Here is a 24,704-nt window from a genome sequence, read left to right on the forward strand (position 1 = left end):
GGATATTAAATACATTTAAAAATTTATTTTTGAGATAAAGTTTCATTATGCAGCCCAGGCTGGCCACATTTATGATCTCCTGCCTCAGCCTCCCAAGGAGGTGGATTACAAGCCATGTATGACAAGTATGTACATATTTCCCACAAATGTTATTCTCTGTTGATCTTACATCTGCTACCCATATAAATTCCATATGGCAAGTCAATTAGAATTAGGAGAAGCCAATTAAGTCCCTATCAGAGTCTCTTTTGAAACTTATTTTGGCCTGGTGTGGTGGTGCACACCTTTAATCCCAGCACTTGGAGAGGCAGAGGCAGGCGGATCTCTGAGAGTTCAAAGGCAGCCCAGTCTACAAAGCAAGTACCAGGCCAGCAACCCTGTCTCAACAAAATCCCAATCTTATTTTGAAACATGAACCTAATAACTATTTGCAGACCTTAGTACATCATTTTTATATTAGGAGTTGAGGGTGGAAATAGCTGACCTAATAATTTGGAGCTCAAGTCTATTCCTGAGAAATACCCTCACCTTCTAGACTAGGTGAAGTTTAAGAAATTTTAACATACCTACCTACATTTATGTTCTTTTTTTCATGAGCATTTAACAAGTTTAAATGAAGGTTACATCCTCTCTGTAATTATAATTCCATACCACATGCAGTCTGTGCTGCTTTTATTTTATGAAAAAGCCGATTTCCGATCTACATTAAACGTGATTGAATACAATGAATAGTGAAGGCCTTATGGTCTCATTTACAAAACATGGCCAGTGTCCTTGGCCTTAAAATTTGAGGAAGGGTACTTCAAATGGCTTCGAGTTGGCGTGTTTCAGTGCCAGAGCATAGGCGTAGACCCTGGCATCCATTGTAAGATGTTCTTCTGTTACCAAAGCTAAGGAAGCAAAGGTGACAGTTTAGAGACAGTGACAAGAGAGCCTAGTCAATCCTGTTCACACTCCGCCAGTTCTTGTGCTAGATGCTGGTGACACTCTAAAATTATAGCAAAGGATGAAAAGTAGCAAAACAGATGCCTCATCAGGCTCAGCACTCAGCCATCTCCCTGGCCCAGTATCTCTGAGCCACGTGTCTGGGAATAAGCTCAAAGACAACTGACCCTTGAGTCAGGCAGGGTTCATGTCCTATTCAACTGTGTATGGCAGAAGATGCAAGTTGGTTCCTGTAGTTTGGTTATACTGGTTAGGTAAATTGGTCGTTTCCCTTTCCTCTTTCTTGCCGAATTATCCCCTTCTAAGACCAGTAGGGAGTCAGGTAATGAGAGAAGGAATTCTATAAGCGATATTCTTTGTTTGGTTTTTTTTCGAGACAGGGTTTCTCTGTAGCTTTGGAGCCTGTCCTGGACTAGCTCTGTAGACCAGGCCGGCCTCGAACTCAGAGATCTGCCTGCCTCTGCCTCCCGAGTGCTGGGATTACAGGTGTGCACCACCACCGCCCGGTGGGATTTTTTTGTTGTTGTTTTGTTTTGTTTTTTGTTTTTTGAGACAGGGTTTCTCTGTGTAGCTTTGCGCCTTTCCTGGAACTCACTTGGTAGCTCAGGCTGGCCTCGAACTCACAGAGATCCGCCTGGCTCTGCCTCCCGAGTGCTGGGACTAAAGGTGTGCGCCACCACTGTCCGGCTGGGAAATACTTATTTGTTTTGTTGTTTTGTTTTGTTTTTGGAGCTGAGGATTGAACCCAGGGCCTTGCACTTGCTAGGCAAGCACTCTACCACTGAGCTAAATCTCCAACAAGCGATATTCTATAAGTAAAGAAAACACCCATCAAATTATTTAAGCACCTGGGGGCCAAGTACTTCACCTACATTCATTATCTGTTTCATTTTCCTCGCACATCCTCACCAGAAGGGCTTACTTCATTTAGGGAAACGAGAGGTTCGTACTGATAATGTAACGGTGGCAGAGCCTCAAACCCATCAGGCCTTTTGGATCTTTAGCTGTACTGCCTAATATTGGCTGCCATCTGAATAAATGATGACATTTAATTTGGCTTTGAGGTATTGTGATGATTTTTATCTCAGCTCTACTTTTTGAAAAGGTAAATTGAAGCTGTCTGAGAATATAAAATCTTATTTTTTTTTTGAGAGATTGTCACTTAACTTTTCAAACAAGTAACAGACATTTTAAAATAGAGCTCTCAGCTTCTCAAGTGAAGCCATAAGCTACTGGCATGGGAGGAATTAAGGACCACTCTTAGAGTCTCAGGTTAATGAATACTTGTTATTTTGTGCTAATCGTCAAAGGAGCTACTTAAAAACAGTAGAAAAAAACAAGTTATCAGTTTCCTGGCAGAGAACTCATAAGAAGTTGGGATTATGAAAGTCTCTGCTTTTTCACAAATGGGCAAATGGAGATCGACAAAGCTGGGGCACCTCGGAGGACCTTTGTCATCATTAACAGTAAGTATTATCTTACAGAATCTATCAGGATTTTTGCACTGTCTTTGTGGGATGGGCTGATCTAACCAACTGACCACTGATTTACATTTACTGGGGTTCATTACATCAGCTTCTCAGTCAAGTATGTGTTGGATAACTGCTGTAAGAGTCTTGAACTTGACTGTCTACAAAGACTAACATAACATACTAGCATAGCCGAGCTACGTATTTACACCTTGGCACTGGTATGGATCAAAGATCTTAAGCATTCAATAATTTTGGTTAGATAGCAAGAAAATAATCACTATTATGTAGGGAAAAAATTTAAAAGGCCTGTATTAAAGCTTTCCCTTGACACAGAATGTTTTTCTTAAATTTCAAACTGTACATCACTTGAAAAGGAAAACTAGTCAACAGTTTCTAGCTGTCTGACATTAAGAGATGAAGATAAAGGAATTACACTAATGCCATAGTGGATAGAGATGGGGGCAGGGAACCAAGAGAAGTCTAGGTAATAAGCTTAGGGTGCTTACCGTCAAGTCTAGTCAGTAGGTCATTCTTTGGTAAACAAATCACTTCCACAAATTCTAAACAAACAGAATATAGTGAAAACAGCTGAAGGACAGGAGTGAACCCCAACAGCCCCAAATGTCCACAGCCATCATTACCACTACACTAAGCCATCACAGGGCCAGCCACTGGGAGTAGAATAGCATACCTCCATCCCCTGAAAATAAAAAGAGGGAAGAACATTTATATTTTAGTACAGCTTGCTGTGGCAAGCCTTTGGAAGACTCCAGTGCAAATAAAAGACTGGAGAAGAAGCTAACAGAAACCTAAGACTATTAATTATATCATAGTAAAGTCAGTATCAATGGTATAACATTGTTATTCTCCAGAACATTTCACAGCAAATCTAAAGCATATCCTGTACTGCATGTTTGCTACATTTATACCTGTGGACAAATACACAATACAAAATTTATCATTTTAACTGTTTTTACATTAAAATTCAGCAAAGAGTTGTACAAACATCACTACTCTTACGCTCACAATTTTATCACCCCAAATTGAAAGTTGGAATTCACTAAACAGAAACTCTCCATCTTTCAATTTCCATTTTCTGTCTCCATGAATGTCTATTCTAGGTATTTAATATCAATAGAATCACACGTTTGCCCTTTTGAATATAGCTTATTTCACTTAGCACAATCCTATCAAGGTTCATTCATAGTGTAGCATTTATCAAAATTCTACATTTCATTATCCATTCAAGTGCTGGTAGAATCCTGACTAGTCTCTACTTCTGGCTACTTTGAGTGATGATACCATCAAATATTAGAATCTGAGTCTCTTGCTTTCAGTTGTCTTTAGTTTATTTCTTTTAGAAATACTGGAGTCTAGATAACTTTTGATTTTGGAGATAGGGTTTCTCTGTGTAATGGCCTAACTGTCTTGGAATTCACTCTGTAGACCATGCCGACCTTGAATTCTGCCCACCCCTGCCTCCAGAGTGCTGGGATTAAAGGTGTGTGGTACCGCACATAACAGAATTTAGATAGTTCTATATTTAACTTTGAGGGGCTCCTAAATGAGGGGCTTCCATGTCTTAGGAATATTTGTAGTTTAAACAATTAAGCATTTAAAACTGTCAACAAGACACTAATGAAACATGCAGGTATAATTTACAAGGCTAAAAAATTACCACTCAAAATGTGATTTACTGTGTGTGTGTGTGTGTGTGTGTGTGTGTGTGTGTTTTGATTATCCATCCATCAATCCATCCATCCATCAATCCATCCATCCATCAATCCATCCACCCACCTACCCACCTTCAAAGGGGTAGGAGAAAGGATAGGGAATTGACAGCATATTAATGCTTTCAGACCCCAACTTGCTAGGGGATATTTTGGTACAAAGAATAACCTTACAAACTCTGTAAATAAAAAAGACTGCAACCTTTAACAGCTGTTCTTACAGATGAAGACAAAAAACAAGGTGATTTTGAAGTTTCTCACTTTCTAGTTGGGCCTGTAGCTCATTAAATGGGAATCAATTTTCCACACACCCAAAAAAAAAAAAAATAGACATTGAACATTTTATAAAATTTAACATATTATAATTTTGTAGTTTAACATTTTATAAAAACAAAACACAACACACACAAGATCAATGATATACTAAAAAGAATATGCCAAATACCTATCCAACACTGGGAAGCAGACAAGTACCCACAAAGAACCTGTGGCAAACTGTGATTCTTTCAATGAAAACTATGCTGATTTTAGCAAGTTAAAAGACTCTCAATGAAACTCAACCAGGTTGAATGTATCCAACACATCCTTACCTGGTTTGGGCTTCGGCCTTACATTTTCCGCATCATCTCCATTGATGGTTACTGTCACAACATGTGTGGTACAGTTGGACAAGCCTGGATCCATACACACAGCTGGGGGAAGAAGTGACAACTGCCTTAAGAAATGAGGCAAGTGCCTTAGTCCCTTGCTAGTCATTTCACTAAATGTCACCGAAGAGCTGGGGCTCAGGGTTCATTCAACTGGTATCTAGTCAATAGATGCTACCAGACTGTAGAACGTGTGTGTGTGTGTGCGTGCGCGCGTGTGTGTGTGTGTGTGTGTGTGTGTGTGTGTGTGTGTGTGTGCGTGTGTGTGTGTCTGGGAAGTCTGAGGGTTAGATGGTTCTGATGGGGACAAACAAACCCAGTGAGGAGTACGGCCCAGACAGGAAAGCAAGCAACATTGTTTACTATGTTCTGAAGACAACTTGGTTTCATAATTTTCCAATTTCAGGTCCTTCAACTTGCTCTCGTGAAGAAGAGCAGTTCACTCCCAGATGGAGAACCCCCTCCTTTTTTTAATTTGGGGGAAAGGGCAATGAAACACTGTCTTACGGAGTAGCCCATGCAGACCTTCATCTCAAAATCCTGCCTCAGCTCTGGCAGACTAGAATTACACTGCACGTGGCTGGAAACCAGTCTAAATCCCTGGCTCTTCTCTCTGACTTCATAAGAAACTCCTGCTGCAGGGTTGGGGAATTAGCTCAGTGGTAGAGCACTTGCCTAGCAAGTACAACCCCTGGGTTCGATCCTCAGCTCCGGCAAAAATAAATAAATAAAAATAATAATTAAAAAAAAAACTCCTGCTTCATTCATGTCCAAGCAAATGACACCTGCCAAGCAGTACGAACCTGGAGAACACTCAGCGACATCACCTTTGTAGCCAGTTTCTTCCTCTAGCTCCCGGAGAGCTGCTGCTTCTGGGCTCTCACCATCATCGATGAGCCCTGGAGGACAGGTGGAAGCCAGTGTTCTTTGAATAGCTTTCTAATAGTTGGAAAGTCACAGTGATCCTTGCATCCCAAGCAGGTTACGGTAGGTATTACTCATGCCTCCTGCTTACATCTCTAGGTGTTTCTCATGAACATCTCAACCATGTTCTGCACAAGAACAGCACTGAGAAAATATTTGGTGGTGGCCAAGCGACCTAGGTTTTGGGGCCAGTTTATGTGACTATAGTACAAGAGGCTGATTTTTTTTTAATATATGATAGTTATCTTGCTTTCTTCCTCACAGAAAACTACCCTGGCCCAGCAATGAAGAGCCAGCCAGCAGGGAGTACCTGAAGGTTGCAGAGTAGGTCATTACTACAGTCACTATGAGGAACAGATAGACCAAACAGGGAAAGCAACAACTCAGGTTCATTTTCCTGAATGGAATACTACCATGTAAAGAACAAGTAAAATGCAGTTATTAAATTTTTAAATCACTTTTGGTGTTATTAACTTCTTAATAAAATGGCAAGGGAGAAAGAAAAGTGTTAACTATATATTGCTGTGAACTGGGCTTTCCCACTTCAGTCCTGGGAATGGGGCACAGATCTTTGTGCATGCTGGGCAAGCACTGTACCTAAATCCTACTGGGCTTCATAAACCTGGCTGTAAAGTATACCACTTTCCATAAATACATAGGGTTTAGTCATTCCTTCATATGGGTACAGTCCAATAAATTGCTATAATACTGTTTATCCAATTCTGAATGGCTTCTTTAATTACAATGAATCTGAAAAACACCTCTGATAAAATCAAGACAGTTTCTTGCCCTGTTTGTTTATGGCAGACCAGGGTGTCTTCTAGTTACGGCCTTGCCATTTAGAGTCTGAATTACTGACTAGTGTTAAAATTCCTGTAAAAGACTGAGTGACAGAGGGGAGACACATTGATAAATGACTGACAGCAGTGACTGGGAGACTGAGGTCAGCAAGCTATGTGGAAAGTGGGTGTGGCCACTGAGCTACACATCATGTATATGGGTTTGCCTAACCCCAAACGTGGCCAGGGTTTGAAGGAGCCTCATTATAGAAACATGGTATTTTTCTTTTTATATATTTGTGTGTGTGCATATCGGACTGATGTTGGTGTAAGACTCTTTCCCCAATCACTCTTCTGCCCAACATCGTTCACGCAGACCTATAGCTCGCCCATATGGCTAGTCTCACTAGCCAGCTTGTTCCAGGGAGCCCCTTGTCCACCTTCCAGGGCTTGGATTTCAGGAAAGCCTCCAAACCTCCCCGACTTTGACATGGGGTTCCAGGGATCCAAACTCAAGTCATCTTGCTCGCATATCAAGTGCTTTAATGGCTGAGTCATTTCCCTAGCCTTAGAAATGTTTATTATTTACTTTCAGTTACTGGGACAGATGAAAAGGGGTTAAGATAAGCAATTAAGACTTAAGCAATGCAATGCTGGTCCCAGGCCAAGGACCTATGTAGAGTTACTCACCTGCTGGAAACTCCAGGCAGTAGCCACCCATTGGGGGTCGGAACTGCTTCACCAGAACAATACACTCATAATGAAGAGTTCTTTGCAGCACTGGGATGATGGACACAGCTGTCAAACAGAAACAAAGCTAAAGAACCCTTAAGAAAGGATGGCCAGGCTAGCAACCTGTCCACAGCAATTCGACACAAACTCCAGATTCGAAGATGCATCCACATCACTCTGAATTTGCTGCTGAAGCAGTGAGCAATGAACTTCATCTTCTGTGTTGGCAGCCAACTTTGAAACTAGTCTCATTTAATAATGTAAAAAGGAAGCCAGGTAGGTGATGGTGGTCCCAGAAGTGGTAGGTGGATCTCTGAGTTTGAGGCCAGCCTGGTCCACAAAGTTCCAGGATAGCCAGGGGTACACAGAGAAACCCTGTCTCAAAAAAAGAAAACTAAGAAAAAACAATATCAAGAAGTAACATTTTTGTCAGATTTTAAAAATACTCTTTTAATTATAAAAGATCGTTTTCAGTTATCACAATATCCTTTTTCTATTTTAGATGGAGTCTGACTATGTTGTTTCTACTGCCCAGGCTAACTCAAACTCCCGATTTTCCTGCTCCAGCCTCCCAAGTGTATAGAACTACAGGTGTGCACCACCAGGCCCAGCCACAATTTCTTAAGGAAGTCGAAAGTGAAACTAAAGATGTCACACAGGGCCAAGGATGGGAAGCCCCTGGTACCCATGCAGCAGCCACTGAAGTGACAGCTGGTCAAGAGGGTGGTCTGCATGCTGCTAGAGGTCCCTTAAGCTGGAAGCCAGCTGAGGTCCACCATGTCTGTGTCAACAGACTGACTTTTGCTGTTTTAGAATATAAATTCTTTCCCTCTAAATAATCTGGACTTAAAAATCAGAAAGCTACTGGCTGTGGAGACAGCCACCACCAGGGACAATTGTTAGCAGCTCCCAAATGCTTTAACAGTGAAGAGCAGCTGTAGCAAAGCAACTATTTGTCTCCTATAAAAACAAACCAAATCAAGATGGAAAAACAAAAAGCTCAGCTTTTCCAGACCACATGTGGCTAGAGGATGTTTCTGATGCGGTTGCAGCCAAGACACGTATGCCTGCAAGGGGAGGTGAATGGAAGCCCTTTTCCAATTCTCTTTCCTCTCAACTGAAGCATGAGGGTGGGGGATCATTTCACCACACCCAAAGGCACTCACCTTCAGAGTACAAAGGATTCCAATGGTCTTCACATATGAAGACACAGCATGTAGCTTCAAATTATACTGACATATGTTTGGCTATAAAGGTTAACACATCTTTCTTTCAAAATTGTTCTTAGCTTAGAAAATGGGAGCCAGAAGTTACTTATACAGAAAAGCTCTGGAACATAGCATTGTAAAAACAGGAGACTCATACATAAAAAATCCCAATTGAAGGTAATTCTTCTTTGAGGTCTTTGGTTATATTAAACATCATCTTACAATTTCATGTGCTAACTTCCTTCAGAAAGAGTTAGGATAGTCATACCGTCAGCAGATTTCCCCTTCCTGGTTGTAAGTTTCACTGTTTCCCAAGTTCTATGCAGGCAGAGAACAAAGAAAAACAAATCATTAGTGGCAATGGGAAGAATCTTATGTTTTCTGTTGACTAGCTCAACTTCATAAATGCAATGCATGCAAATATGCTAATGAAAACAGTCAAAGACCACAGTAAAGATCAACTGTGCTTTCTTGTAGTACATGTGACTAGAAAGAAACCGGTTGTCACCCCCACCTCAGCCTCTGGCTGCCATCTAGGCAGAGCGGCTGAGCACTGGAGTCACTGCACCCTCAGAACACTTTGGTTTGAACTGTAACTCTACAGTGTGCAGCATAAGCTGGTGTACAGCTGTCCAGTCTTCCCACAGTGATGCAGTCAGCCCCTAGGGACATTCCAGATGCATTTCTAAGAACAAAGGATGCCATGCACAACATGAACCACTGAAATTATGCAAGTTTAAAATAGGTGATTAAACCACACAATTCAAGAAAGCAGATCTTTTCCACGTAGCTGAGGAATTAGATTCTCTTTGCCTTATTTGTGGCCTTATGTAAAAAAAGAACGATGGGTCCCTGAGGAAGCAGTGAAGTGCTTGACATCATATTCTTGCTCCCATTTTGGCTTCACTTGGTGTTAGCCATTTGTTCCTGGCTGTTTGTTCTCAGGTTTTGGTAATATCTCTGCTATTCTACTTGCTCTTACAGGAACATCAGGTAGAGTTATATGGGAAATTCGTTACAGGGGGAAAAAACAAAACACACTGTTCAAAAGGGGGAGAGATAACAGGAAATTTCACCTCCTTTGGTTCTCATATATGGGGGGGGGAAGCAGTGCTAAGATAATGATGGAGCTGGGCAGGTGAACAATATTAGGCTGTGGGGTTATAATCTGGATGGCTCTAGAGACTAGGCTAAGTATAGTAAATTACAAACATCCTACTCTAAGGGACCCTCTTGCTCATACATTTTCTCCCTGGTTGTCCTTGAGATCTGATAATACCACATTTCTACAAAAAGTTCCAGATATTTAATCTGGCTTTAAACAAGAATAAACAAAAACTCTTTCTGTAAACTGTACATCTTTTGGCACTACACCAAGCTTTACAAGACAAACGTGTGAAAATAAAAATCAAACTGCTGTGACAACTCACAGTAGCCCAACGCTCCTGTTAGTAGCAACAAAGCCAACCAACAAGCAATTCCCAATCAGTAGCACAGATCCCAAGAGACCAAACACCTTGTCATAGTTCTCTGCTGCCTCTTGGGTTAGTCCTAAAGACTGAAGACAGTGCTGGGAGGAGCACTGAAGGTCCCATCCCAAATCCACTAGGAATAAGGAAAACAAAGAGCAGCATCATTACGGTGGTTAAGGCCAAGTAAAGGAGCAGTAAGGAGCCATACATTATGTGCAGTAGAATATAAACATTAAAACAGTACAGCAAGAATGCCCAGACAGCTCAGACACTGTCCTAGAACTCACAGACATATCCTCTCGGGGGAGAAAGGCTTAGTCTCTACTTGTCCTCCAGTTAGTCCCAAAGCTACAACAGCTTCCTTCTTTGTGTAATTCAGGAATGAGTAAACCATCTGGAGAAATCTCTTCCAGCGTTAGGATTGGGTCTCCTTTTAAATTACTCCATGGTTTGGTCTCTCGTTAGACACCTCTAGCCACTGGTGCAGGAGGTAGAAGGCAGCAAAGGACATCTCTGCCCCATCTTGAATGCCAATGTAAGGACTTGACATTAGTACTGAACACTTCTAGAACTAATTCCATATCCCTTCTTCCATGAGTGAGACAGCAGTAAAATTCTCTAGCTATTTTTATCCTTTATACATATGCTTTTCTTTGAGGTAACAGAGAATGAATTTTTATAAATTAATGAAACCTGGTCTACAGTCATGCTTCAAAGCTTGACACCATGGTAAGAGCTATTAATGCTGTACATAACCCTTCATCAAAGACCAGGAGGAGGAGTTATGTATGGAGCAAATATGCTCTATGCTGGCAGCAAAAACATGGGAGTTAGACTTAAAAACTCATTCCCAAGTTAAAGCCTAGACTCTCTGGAATGAAACGTAGAAATAGGAATTCTGGGGAAATATCCCCCAGTGACTGTGCTGGGTAGTTTTATGTCAACTTGAACACAGTCTATGAGTCACCAGAGAGAAGGGAGCCTCATTTGAGAAAATGTGCAGGCCCTAATTAGTGATTATCGAGAGAGGGTCCAACCTATTATAGGTGGTGCCATTCCTGGGTTCTATAAGAATGCAGGCAAATCAGCCATGGGGAGCAAGCTAGTAAGCAGTACCCCTCCCAGGGTCTCAGCATCAGCTCCTGCCTCCAGGTACCTGTCCTGACTTCCTTTGATGATCAACAGTGATACAGAAGTGTAACTAAATAAACTCTTTCCTCCCCAAGTTGCTTCTGGTCATGATGTTTAACTGCAGTAATAATAGCCCTAACTGTGACAATGACTTAGACATTTATTTTCCTCATCAGTAAATACTCAAAGGCTGGTCAGGTGAAGACAAGAGGCCATGAACGGACACATATTCTTTAGATTTCTTAGTGTTAAAGGTTGTGTTCTGTGCTATAAACTTCATTTTTTGGAGAAACAGAGCCAAACTATTTCACTATACTGAGTCCTAGTGTCTACATATTTCACAGTATAAATCCATTGCATATACGGTACCCTCCTGCCACGCAGGCCTTGCCACAAGGTTTGTCCTGGGTCTTCATCCACCCTCTGTTTCCTCCACATTTAGTCTGTCTGCTGTCTGTTAGTATGCCTCCAGAGCTCTCCAATAATGGGCCTTATGAAGGTTTGTGCTAGTTCAGCAGAAACAGTTAAAATTTGTGTCAATCAACAAATCTATGTATTGTCACCTTGAGAAATGCATTTGCTCACACAAAAACACGATTTCCATGATTGTGTAGCAAATGGATTTTTTTTTCCTAATGACTTGGTATGAGTCTGGATACTAAGTTTATTATATTTTATTTTATTCCTTATTGAGTAAATAGTAAACCTATTTAATACATTACTTTTTCCCTACTGATTTACTTTTTTTTTTTTTGTGGTGGTTGGGATCAAACCCAGGGCTTTGCCCATGCTAGGCAAGTGTTATACCATGAAGCTGCATCCACAGCTCCTTCTAAATATAATATCCAGCAATGGTTCTGTTTTCTTTTTAGTGCTTTTAACTCAGACATTAAAAATTTGGTTTTACTAGAAGGAAGCAGTAGACACTGTTGAATATTCTCTAGCTTGTTAAGCCAGACTCACAAGTTTTAGGTCCACAAGACAATGGAGAATGGAGTTAAAATGGGTTCCAGATTAGGTATAGTAACAACTGTAATTCAGTTTTATTTAGAGATTATCAGTGACCCAAACACTTTAGCAATGGATGAAGAGCTTACAATGATGAAACACCGGTGTCTATGTAGACACTCAAGAGAGACCTGGAAATACCAGACAGAAAGAAAAGAAAAACATTTACCTCGTTTTCCCAGTAGGATCCATATAAGTTGTTTTTTCAAATTTGACCCATTTTCCTTCTGAAATCAACTAAAACAAAATCAGATAGTTAGAAGGCAGGCAATTTTCAAACCAAGTTGGTCTTTTTTAGAAAAATCAAATTGTGTATTCTTTCCAATTTTCTCTATGTATGGCTTGGTGAGAGCAGGCACTTGTCACTTGAAAAACACCACTGGGACGGAGGAGAGAGCGGTAACTAACACAAGAGTACCGAGAGACCTTCGGGTGCTTCTCGAGTTCTGACCCCAGGCATGTGTGCAAAGCTGGCCACACTTGTGTGTGGTTGTATGTAAAATTTTACTAGGAAAATAAAGACTAGATTTGCTCTCTGACCAAGCTCCCACCCAATCCAAGACAGGCATCAGAACTGCTCTGCCCACACAGCAAGGAGTGTGGGAGCACAGCTCAGCTATGGCACCAGGCCGAGCTGAGAAGACGCTCACTGTGAACTGAAAGCAATCGCCTTTCCTCACTAGCCCCACCCACCCTTCTTGCCAACACCGACCAAACCATCAGATCTGATCACAGACAACACGAAAGATTCTAAATCAAAAAGAATTCCAGAGAAGTTTTAGGACCAGAGTTCCAGGTTGAATATTTAAAATTTATCCACTACAATTGGTTCTTGAGAGGAAAATGCCCTAAAAGCTTCACTCAGTAACTTTAGTTCTTTGTTCAATATTATTAATTCTAGAACTCAGGGGAATTTGAATGACGAACAATTTAAGTTTTTATTATTTTAAATATTTATGCTGGGATGACAGACACTTATGATGTAATTACTAAATATAAAATCTCAAAACCACATATTATGTGCAAAACCATATATTATTTGTTTTTTATATCCAGGGTGATTTTTAGAAAGAATTTTTCTATCAGGAACCACAATCCACTTATTATCAATTTCATTAATACATCTAATTAAGATGGATAAACCACTGTTCTCAGACAACAGCAAAATGTGACTTGGCCTTGAAATGATAATTTGAAAATGATCTTCAAGAATGAAAAGCCCATGGCACTAAAAAGAAAAAAAAGAAAAATGCCTGCACATTCATTTTAAATTTAGGTGTTATGTGGGGAAGGGAAAGGACAGGAAAAAGCAACTACCTCCTCTGAAATAATGTGCTGTCTGGTGTTCTGAGAAGGGTCTGTTGATTCTTGGTTCTCCATTCCAATCTAGTTGGTCTCCACAGTCCTCAGGTGGAAAGTTCCGCTGTAAAGGAGTGAGATTTGTTCAGGTTCCCCAAACACGGACACTAGTCAAAGTACTTGAATAGTTAAGACAATTCTCTACTAACAAAGCATCTTCTCAAATGTGACCCGAGAACTAGCTCATGCAGAAGCTACATCCAGGCAAGAATTCAAAGCCATCCTACTTAGACTCAGTTTGCATTAACCAGACTCCATTCCCACTAAGGTTTACTCACATTAAATTTCACTCTTTCTAGAGAAAAACCAAAGGACGACACACTGTTCTCCATACCCACTTCTCATTATAAGTCAGTTACCAATGCTTTGCAGTTTAGCTGTTTTCTGAGGCAAGGTCTATGCAGTGCATCCCAGGCTACCTTAGACTCTGATCCCCTTGCCTCAGGGTTCTCATTGAGGGCAGCACCATCACACTTAAACTTAGAGTTGTCTAGGATGACACTTCTACCTCTCAACATCTCCTTTCTAAAAGTCTGGGGCAAGCCAAATTAACATTTCAATTTCAGCCTCTATGTCTGTTTCTGTTTTGTTTTCTCCTCACTGTGCTGGAGTTGAACCTAGGGCCTTATTTATGCTAGGCAAATAGTCTACGGCAGTTTATTTTCACTTTATTTTTAAATTTTTTAAATTTTTTCCCCTCACTCTTTACTCTTTAGGGGCCTACCACCCAGCTTCAAAAAAAAAAAAAAAAAAAAAAAAAAAAAACAAAAAACACACAAGAAAACAAAAACATGGAGACTTGTTTTACTTATGAAAGCCTGGCTTTAGACAGCTTTTTTTTTTTTTTTTTTTTTGGTTTTTTGAGACAAGGTTGTTCTGTGTAGTTTTGGTGCCTGTCCTGGATCTCTGTAGACCAGGCTGGCTTTGAACTCAGAGATCCACCTGACTGTGCCTCCTGAGTGCTGGGATTAAAGGCATGTGCCACCACTGCCCCAGCTTTTCTTAACTTACATTATCCTGCCTACACCTTTTACCTTTTTTTTTTAGGTAAAGGCTTTTACCTTTCTCTATTTCTGTGTATCTTTTCTTTTCTGCTTATTCCATGTCAGCTGTGTGGCTGGCCCCTGGTATCCTCTTCCTCTTCTTTTCTCCTTCCTCCCTTCTTCTCTATTCTCTCTGCCTGGCAACCCCACCTACCCCTCACCTAACTAGCTACTGGCAGTTCAGCTCTTCATTAGACCAATCAGGTGTTTTAGGTAGGTAAAGTAACCCAGCTTCACAGAGTTAAACAAATGCAACATAAAAGAATGCAACACATATTTGCATCATTAAACAAATATTCCACAGCACAAAAGAATGTAGCCAGGTGGTGATAATGCGCGCCTTTAGTCCCAGCACTCAGGAGGCAGAGCCAGGCGGATCTCTGTGAGTTCAAGGCCAGCCTTGTCTACAGAGCTAGATTCAGGAAAGGCACAAAGCTACACAGAGAAACCCTGTCTCTAAAAACAAAACAAACAAACAAACAAACAAAAAAAACAAAAAAAAAAAAGAAAGAAAGAAAAAGTAACACCTTGGGCTAGAGAGATGGCTCAGAGTTTAAGAGCACTGACTGCTCTTCCAGAGGTCCAGAGTTCAATTCCCAGCACCCACATGGTGGCTCACAACCATTTGTAATGAGATCTGGCACACTCTTCTGTATACATAATAAATAATTAATCTTAAAAAAGAATGTAACACATCTTTAATATTCCACAACAGTCTACTTCTATATGCTCTCCCTCCTCTAATAAAGATTCATTTGTATTATATACATGTGTGCTAGTGTGAGTTTATGTGTACTATGTGTATGCAGGTGCCTGGGAAAGACAGCTGGCATCAAATCCTCTGGAGGAGCTGGAATTGCCAGGGATTGTAATCCTACTGATGTGAGTGCTGGGAACTGATTTTGGGTCTTCTGGAAAAGGACTTAACTGATAAATCATTTCTCCAGGAACATCCCTAGCTTTATTTCTTTTTGTATTGTTGTATGAGTGTGGGTGCACGTGTGTGCCATGGTATGTCTCTGGAGGTCAGAGGACATCTTTTAGGAGTAAGTTCTCTCCTTCCACCATGGTTTTTGGGAATCAAACACAGTTTGTCAGGTCTGTGCGGCAAGACTTTTACTCACTGGGCCATCTCATTAGCCTGAATGACAAGTCCTTTCTTTTTTTAATCACACACACACACACACACACACACACACACACACACACACCTTCTAAGACAGAAAGTGACATCAGCTTGCACACTCTACACTCACATAAAAGAACTTTAGACTGTTTGTTTCTTAAGACAGGGTCTCATGTAGTTCAGGCTGGCCTTGAACTTGTTACATAGCAGAGACTGGACTTGAACACTGGATCCTCCTGCCTCCACGTCTCAAATGCTGGGATTAAAGGCCTGTTGTCTATTATTTCTGGCTAGAGGTCCTTTTATCTTCTAGATATCCATTCCTTCTAATTAATAACACACAGCAGGCAAGGAAATGTGTTAATATAAGGAAGCGTTTGAATTCTAATTTTAAAGAATAACAACTTTTAGGCAACCATGCAGCCCCACTGAGTGGACAAATTCAACTGTCTAGAATAGTACAAAATGGCTGCACTAATCCCACCTCCTTAACAATTTTCTTTAGTTTTCTTTTCTCTTTGTATTGACGGAACCTGGGACTTGCTACATCCTAAAGTGTTGGGAAAACAGGTGTGAGCCACCACACCCAACTAATACTAGGATGTTTAGAGGTGGGGCAACCATACACACTTAAGGAAAAGACAACAAACCTTTTAAAAGGTGGTTCAATAGTGACAGTTGATCAGAGGCCAAGAAAGCAGGGGAGTACTCCATTGAGGGAAAGAAAATCACTCATTTTTTTGAGCTTAGGATCAAACCCAGGGCCTTGCGCTTGGTAGGCAAGTGCTCTACCACTGAGCTTAATCCCCAACCCGAAATCACTCAATTTTTGATTTTGATTTTACAGGGGACTGTAGTTAAGAGATTGTAGGAATCTCAGAAGAAACAGTGAACTTTAGACTTTTAAATAAGTTTGGGACTGTGATAGACTTATGGGGATTTTTTGAAGTTGGACTGAATACATTTTTGCATTATGTTATTGTTGCAAGAGTTTGGGGGGTCAGGGTGTGGAATGTGGTAGTTTGAAAGAAAATGGCCCCTAAGGGAGTGGTACTATAGGCGGTGTGGCCTTGCTGGAGGAAGTGTGTCACTGTGGAGGCGGGCTTTGAGGGCTCTCATCTGCTCAGAATATTGCCCAGTGTCTCAGACCACTTCCTGTTACCTGCAAGTCAAGATGTAGGACACTTGGCTACTTCTCTAGCACCATGTCTATCTGCATGCCACCATGTTGTCCCATGATGATAATGGACTGAACCTCTGAAAATGTAAGCTACTCCAATGAAGTACTTTAACTTTCCAAGAGTTGCCCTGGTCATGATATCTCCTCACAGCAATCGAAACCCTAACTAAGACAGTGGGAGACACAATCTCATATTGTGGAATAATCCTTTTGTACACTGTGAAGATGTGCCACTTTGAGTTAATAAAAAGCTGAACGGCCAATAGCTAAGGCAGGATTTTCAGGCAGAGAGGACACCGGAAGAAGGCAGCAGGGACTCCGGGAGAGCAAGCAGGATAAGGTGATAAAGCCGCGAGGCAGAAAGTAAATGAATAGAAATGGGTTAATTTAAGTTACAAGATCTAGTTAGAACCAAGCCTAAGCTAAGACTGAGCTTTCATAATTAATGTAAGTCTGTCTGTGTTGTTTTTTGTGAGCTGTTGTGTAACAGGAATCTTAAAAGGTCTTATTAATAAAACTCAAACCCGAGGCCAGTTATTGGGGTAAATGCTGGAAGATCAGAGAAGCAGAACAAGCCACAGCTATCTCACCTTGCTAGTTCCTCAGGTGATCCTGTTTCCTCAGACTGGAAGCTTCTGAGTCCTCCTCCACATGAATCTCAGCTGAACTGTGTTGCTCCAAAGCTTAACTAACTACATGCTTTTTCCTCCCTAGTTCCTGGTCCTCATGCCTTATATACCCTTTTCTTTCTGCCCCCACTCCCTGGGATTAAAGGCGTGGGTCACCAAGCTTAGCTGTTTCTAAAGTGGCCTTGAACTCAGAGATCTGGCTAGCTCTGCCTCCCAAGTGCTGGGATTAAAGGTGTGTACCACCACCGCCCAACTTCTGTTATGGCTTACTCTTCCCATTTTCTAGCCACCATTTCTGGCTCTGTTCTAGTGGCTGTCTGTTCTCTGACCCCAGATATGTTTATTTCGGGGAACACACAATATTTCAGGGAACACAATAACCACCACACTGTTGGCCCAAGAAAAGCCTGACTACAATCTCACAGGCTTCAACTCAGCACAAAGAACCACAGGCAACTAAGGAAAGTGAGAGAAATCATCTTCTCCAGGGAAGACACACCGATTAGTTGCTCAATACCAAATGGTTAGCCCTGAAAACATACATACAAATTAACAATATATGGACTAAGCAGGTTCTATTAGGAATAGAACACGCAACAACAATTCATGAAAAAGGAGCCATGGACTGGAAAAGGATAAGGGGATATGGCAGGGCCTGAAGGGAGCAAAGGGAAGGAAATAGTGTGATTGCACTATAACCTCAGAGAATTTAAAACCTTAGAGAGAGAGGCGAGAGTGAAGGTGTAAGAATTGAAACTAGAGGCCAGAGCCAGGTTGTGGATTGCACCCTGGCTCGCTGCTACCATACCTTGAACCGCTGCAACTTGTCAAAATGGAAAGGGAAACAGAATCTTAACAAGAGATAACATGTTCACTGCATTCTCTTCGATAAAATCTAAATAATGTCATCAGCATCTTCTCTAGGAAGTAGGACGGTACCACTTAGGAGGCTGACACAGGAGAATGGCTTGAGGCCACCACTTTGAAACCAGCATGGGCAATATAGCGAGAGAGCAGCTCAAGGAAGGAAGAAAAAAAGAACGTGGAAGTTCAAACCAGAAGCAAAGCCCCGACCGATACAGGCAGTCGAGACAGTTATAGAATGATAGAGAAATCAACAAGGCACTTTGAAAGAGTGGGGAAAAACTTGTGTTTCTGTGTGGGGTGTATATAAGCTTGTGTGTACACATGCATGCATATGCACAAGCGTGTAGAGGCCTGAAGTCAACCCGCAGTGTTTGTTCCTCAGGAACTGCCCACCTTATTTCTTTGGAGACAGGTTTGACACTGTAGGACCTCAGGCTTAGCCATTACCTGCGGCTGACTGTGCATCATATTCCAGAAAGCCTTCTGTCTCTGCCTCCTGAGCTCTGAGATTACAAATTGAACCAGCATCCCTGGCTTTTTACAAAGGTGCTGGGGATCAGACTCGGGTATCTTGAATAGAAAGCACTTTCTGACCAAGCTATCTCCTAGCCCTAAAAAATAAGCAAACTTCAATTAAAATGTTTGAAGAAATAATTGAGTATGATTGGTTGTTTTGTTTTGAGACAGGGTTTCTCTATGTAAAAGCTCCAGCTATCTTGGAACTTGCCTTGTAGACCAGGCTGGCCTCAAACTCACAGAGATCCGCCTGCTTTTGCCTCCCAAGTGCTGGGATTAAAGGTGTGTGCCACCATACCTGGCAACACATGTCTTTAAGCCCAGCACTTGGGAGGCAGAGGCAGAGAGATTTCAGTGAGTTCAAGGCCAGCTATGGCTGTACAGCGAGATCCTGACTTAAGAAAAATAACACCTGAAGCTAAGACTACAGGTCACTTGGTAGAGTGCTCCACCAGCACCCACAGAACCCTGGGTCCAAGTCCCAGCTCTGTATAAACAGTGTCGGGGTGCAGGTCTGTCCTCCCAGCACTTAGGAAGTAAAGGGAGGCAGACTGAAGTTCAAAATCAGCAGCTACAGTGAGTCTGTGGCCAGCCTGGCCCACAAAAACCCACCTCCAAACAAATGACTTGGGTGAGGAAGTCGCTACCTGGGAAAGAGCGCTTGCTGTGCAAGTCTGATGACTTGATCAGATCCTTGGTCCCCACATAAAAGCAGGACATGGTGGCCCATCTTTGTAGCAGCAGCACTCCTAAGACAAATTGTGAGGCCAAGACAGGTGCACCCCCAAGAACACTGCAGGACAACTACCATGAAATATGCAAACAAGAGAGACCCCACCTCAAACAAGATATAAGGTAGGACCTCCATACACATGCTGTGTATGAATGCATTCTCACATGCATGGACTAAATATTTAAGAGGGAGGGACAACCAAAATAAAAGGGGTTTAAAAAAGCCACATAGAAACCTATAATCTTCCAACAAAAATAATTTTTTTTAAGTTGGATATCTTGCAAGGCTTAAAAACAACAATGGGCTGGGGATTTAGCTCAGTGGTAGAGCGCTTGCCTAGCAAGTGCAAGGCCCTGAGTTTGATCCTCAGCTCAAAACAACAACACTCCTCCTTGAAATGGGTTATCAAACAAAAATCTCCATGTCAGATGCAGGACAACTCACTGTGAGCTGCTAGTAGGGGAGGCCTTAGGGGCCCACAAAACAATACAGGTTCTTGCCACTGCTCTTGGTTGCCCACTTTAACTAGATAAGACCTTAATGCTAAAGTCACCACACCATCTTGGCTGCATGATATAGATAAATCAAGTTGGAACTGAGCTGGAAGCCTCCTTGCTGGCTTTTATAATGCCAGAATTTGCTATGCAGGCTGCTGGGGTGGGGTGGGGGAGGAGGAAGGGCATCAATAGTCTTACCCAGCTGTAAGCCCCACAAACTGACACCAGCTTGCCAGGCAAAGATGTGCCCACTTAGGCAATAGTGGTACAACTGTTATGGGGACAACTAACTATCCTTTTATTGGATTTGAGACCTACTCTCCACAGGAGAGAATCCTTATTGGTACTACAAACCTGCTCAAAAGCTCATAGTGAGGAAGAACGTAGGTCTAAATGCACTTTTTTGGGGGTGGGGGATTCAAGACAAGGTTTCTCTGTATTCCTGGCTATCCTGGAACTTGCTCTGGAGACCAGGCTGGCCTCAAACTCAGAACTTGGAGATCCACCTGCCTTTGCCTTCAGAGTGCTGGGATTAAAGGCATGTGCCACCACCGCCTGACTAAATGCACATATGTATACTCAGACAATTACCATTCTCAATCTTACCCAAAGAAGCCTCTTTCCAGTGAGTTGAGATGAAGTTTTACGACTGTATGTAGTGTTGAGAGTAAATAGTGGTCGAGTGCTCAACCCCCAGCTGTACATTTATAGCATTCCTGCCAAAGCTCAGGGGACACTGTGGAAAAAAGGGAGAAAAGAAAAAGCTGGCAGACAGGAAGAAGGGCTGCAAAACGCCATCTTACGGCAGCCACTGCGATCAAGGACTCCTCCAAACTACTCTGATTATTGCGATGAATCTGCTCAACAGCCAGACAAGGATGGAGGAGGGACTCAGGGGACCCTGACCCTCACTCTTGAACTATTTTCTACACATAAATTCAGGGACAGAGGGAATCACTGTCATCAGTTGAGTAGCCACTGGTGACCCCCTCCAGGCTACAATGGGCAGTCCTAATCCAATGGTCACACAGATCACTCTGATGAAATGTTCACACAACAAAACCTCAAGTCATGAATCTGGTGAAGGCATGGATAGGGAGGAGGGGGTGTTGGCACGGATGGGAAGGAGATGAAAGGGTTAGAAGAAACAGTAACCAGAAGGTAATCAGTATATACATGTCAATGAATTAATTTTAATAGAAAAGTCATCTCATTTAATAAAGAACCAAGAATGGAATAACTAGTATAAAAATATTAAATAATTTTAGCTATTATCACAACTTTAAAAGTTTACTTTTTTAAAACAGAAAATATACACTCTTTTGTACTATAAATGGTAAAATTTTGGTACCCACATCAAATGGATTTCAGTGCCCTTCCCTTACTTAAAATTCTTCTCAGTCCGATGGAGAGATCTTGTACTCACATTGGTAAGGGTGGAATGCCACTCAAGTTTACAATGTGCCCCTTCTCCTGGCATGGATGGGCAATAGGTAGGAAGGAAAGGGACTGAGATTTATTGAGATTGGCGACTTAAAAAAAAAATCATTTACCACAGTTTATTAATATACCACTCAATTCTAGATGAGCAAAAGGAAACTGATGGTCATGACCCTTGGGTAGGTTAATTGATTATAGCCGCAAAATAATGAGCCCTGTAAGGAACTTCTTGTAATAGTTCAGACAAGAGATAGTTCAGATGTGAATGTGTGGTGGGGTGTTAGCAGTAACAACCAACAATAAGAGTTTATTTTGTCCTAAAAGTGAATTATTTTAGGGAAGTGAACCCAAGGTGGTTCCCAGAGATTTTAAAGGAGACTGGAACAGTAGAAAAAAAATGTCAGTGTTCATATTTGGACACACTGAGTTTGTTGGTTTAGAAATATTTATCTAGAAGTTATGCTATGAATTCAAGGAAGAAAATGGGATTTTTCACTTTGGAATCACTGAGTAAATCCCCTTGCCCCTAACAATACTGACATTAAAAAAAACAAAACAAAACAAAAAAAAAACAACAACACAAAACAAAACAACGAAAACCCGAGGGGCTGGCGGGATGGCTAAGCAAGTGCTTGCTGTGCGGGCCTGAGTATTCAATTGAAATCCTCGGAGCCCACAGTGGACAGGAGAACGGACTCCTGGGTATTCAAGTGAAATCCTCGGAGCCCACAGTGGACAGAGAACGGACTCCTGAGTATTCAATTGAAATCCTCGGAGCCCACAGTGGACAGGAGAACGGACTCCTGGGTATTCAAGTGAAATCCTCGGAGCCCACAGTGGACAGGAGAACGGACTCCCAAAGGCTGAAAAGTTGTCTTTTGATTTCCACGTGCTGCTCACTGCCCACCTGCACTGGCACACACTAAATACCATTACTTCCACCATTGTATTCTAAGGCTTTTATTGAAGAAAATGAATATAAGAATTAAATATAAAAACAAACATGGTAGTTAAAAATAGATAATTTATCCTTAGTGTTCAAAACTTGAGCATCTTTTATTTGTGGTGTCAGTAGAGTTCTGGCTAAGTCTGTAGCAGAACCTACTGCAGCACTAAAAACAGTTATTGAAAACAGACTAGGCTGGGCATCTTTAATCCCAGCACTCTGGAGGCAGAGGCAGGTGGATCTGTGAGTTCGAGACCAGTGTGGTCTACAAAGCAAGTTCCAGGACAGCCAGGGCTACACAGAGAAACCCTGTTTCATAAAAACCAACAAGCTGCAGAATATACATGACTCTGTTCCAGTTTCCATCTCTGCCCTGTCCTCTTCCTGATGCTTACAATTTAGCTGATTCTCTACAAATAACTGTCTCAGCCTCTGGGCCCAAATGTTTGCTGGGCTGTTGAAGTATTACTTTACCGAAATGAGTAACATTCCTGGGATCTGCTTTCTCCCGTATACCAATTCCTATCTTCGACCAAAAACACTTTACCCAAATGCACTCCAACTAGTGCTAACCTTTCCTCCCACTGCAACTTTGTTTCCAGGTCAATTAAAAACAAGTATTAGCGGCTTCTCACTTACGCTCTTAGCTGTACAAGCACCATCTCCAGAAAAAGGGAAAGGAAGATAAGGATTATTGCCGCTTTGCTTCAAAACACAGAGGAAGAGCCAGACTTGGCCGTGCATCCCTTTGATCATAGCACCGGGAGACAGAGACAGGTGAATCTCCTTTGAGGTTTCTCAACATCCTAATGCTGTGACCCTTTAATACAGTTCCTCATGCTGTGGTGACCCCAACCATAAAATTATTTCGTTGCCAAAAAAAATTATTTTTCTGCTACTTCATAACTAATTTTGCTACTGTTATGAACCATAATGTAAACATACGCTATATAGGATATCTACACGACCCAAAGGGGTCACGACCCACCGTCTGAGAACCACTGACTTGGAACCTTCCGGGACAGGCAGGATTACAGAAACCTTGTTTCAAAGTAACAAAACAAACAACAACACAAAAACACCGGACTGATTAATTCTGGATTTCACAGGTACTTAAATAGGAATCTCTGCCATCCATAACCCACCAACGTACACTGCAACATTGTAACACATTTATCTTGGCTTTGAAAATATATTCTTTAAGCAAGACTTCCAACCACTTCACCTGTACTTTAAACAGGTTATACTTCTGGTATGTGTGTATTATAACTCAAAATACAAAGTATTCTATTGATTAATTCTGACAAATGCCTTTCTAAAGAAGTCGACAGTGGCTGGGATTTTATCTTTTTAACTTAAACTGCTTAGACAGGCTGGGAGAAATGTGTAAAAAAAAAAAAAAATTTTTTTTTTTTTTTTTTTTTTTTTTTGGTGGGGGCGGATATCTGAAATGTGCTTTTCGACAAATACGTGCTTGGAACAAGCCCAAGACTTGTAAATTATAGGAAGCAACAAGAGATAGGTTTTAAAGGCCTATCTCTTGCAGCTGGTGGTTTTTCCTTCTTATAAAGAAACAAAACTGAACTTTGTAGGGAGGTCAGATGGAAAACGGAGTAAGGAGAAAAATACCACAAGTCCATGTATGAACTCTTTCAACCTTATTTCACCATTGCAGAGACTCTGATAAAAATCTGTGCTTTTCCACACTGGTCAATTTTTCGAGACTGAACTAAATGAACTTTAAGCTTAAAAGACAACTTTCCTCTTTCCTTGCTTTCTCAGACGAACATCGCCTCTTTCATCTCCAGGACCGTAAAATACGACGTCCCTCCTCCCTAGAATCGCACAAGCGGGATTGCTTCCCCGCGTCTCTTGAAATCTACTTTCGCGAATGAGAAGGGACCATTCTTGTAGATGCCTCGACTAATATGTTCAAACGTTCACTGTGTTGTTTCCTAGTTCCTCTAGTAGTCCAGGCTGGTTCGCCTAGATCTCAGGTTCTCGCGCTCAGGCGCGGACTGGGAGACACGCGCGCGACGGGCAGCATTCTAAGCACCATCAGCTGTGCTCGCGCCCTCCTTTCCCTTCCCCTCTCCAAGGACACTTAGCACCGAGCTTGGCTTGCGCCCACTTACCTATACTAAGCTGTGGGATGTGGAAGGGATGGAGGAGGGAAGGAAAAACAATCAGACAGAAGCTGCAGTCTCTCCGTAGAAGCAGTAGCCACCACTAGAGACACAGGCGCCTCTCGTGGTGCAAGGAGGATGTGCACACGTCCTCCTCCCGGCACCCGTAGAAACTCCTAGCTTCGGATAATTAC

The 24,704-nt window shown here is 41.8% G+C and overlaps 2 protein-coding genes across 3 annotated transcripts in view; one reads left to right on the plus strand and one right to left on the minus strand.

Annotated features, from left to right (window-relative positions):
• Positions 1–5,463, plus strand: part of Sec61a2 (SEC61 translocon subunit alpha 2) — a 34,030-nt gene extending 28,567 nt beyond the window's left edge. Inside the window, exon 12 of the mRNA XM_036187206.1 lies at positions 5,201–5,463. Coding sequence (XP_036043099.1) covers positions 5,201–5,222 — 22 coding nt within the window. The 3' untranslated portion in view covers positions 5,223–5,463. The remainder of the gene's footprint in view (positions 1–5,200) is intronic.
• Positions 343–24,663, minus strand: Nudt5 (nudix hydrolase 5). 2 transcript variants are annotated; one of them, XM_036187209.1, is made up of 11 exons: positions 24,520–24,663; positions 20,605–20,734; positions 13,366–13,471; positions 12,218–12,285; positions 8,706–8,755; positions 7,188–7,295; positions 5,598–5,693; positions 4,738–4,839; positions 3,109–3,117; positions 2,924–2,977; positions 343–890 (listed from the first exon to the last, which is right to left on the minus strand). In XM_036187209.1, exons 3-11 carry the CDS (start codon positions 13,426–13,428, stop codon positions 781–783), a joined length of 660 nt encoding a protein of 219 aa, XP_036043102.1. In that variant the 5' UTR covers positions 13,429–13,471; positions 20,605–20,734; positions 24,520–24,663; the 3' UTR covers positions 343–780. The 2 variants fall into 2 exon arrangements, with proteins under 2 accessions (XP_036043102.1, XP_036043101.1); XM_036187208.1 differs by lacking the exon at positions 20,605–20,734.
• Positions 24,664–24,704: the final 41 nt, after the last annotated feature.

This window comes from Onychomys torridus, chromosome 5, assembly GCF_903995425.1.
Source record: "Onychomys torridus chromosome 5, mOncTor1.1, whole genome shotgun sequence".
NCBI lineage: Eukaryota > Metazoa > Chordata > Mammalia > Rodentia > Cricetidae > Onychomys > Onychomys torridus.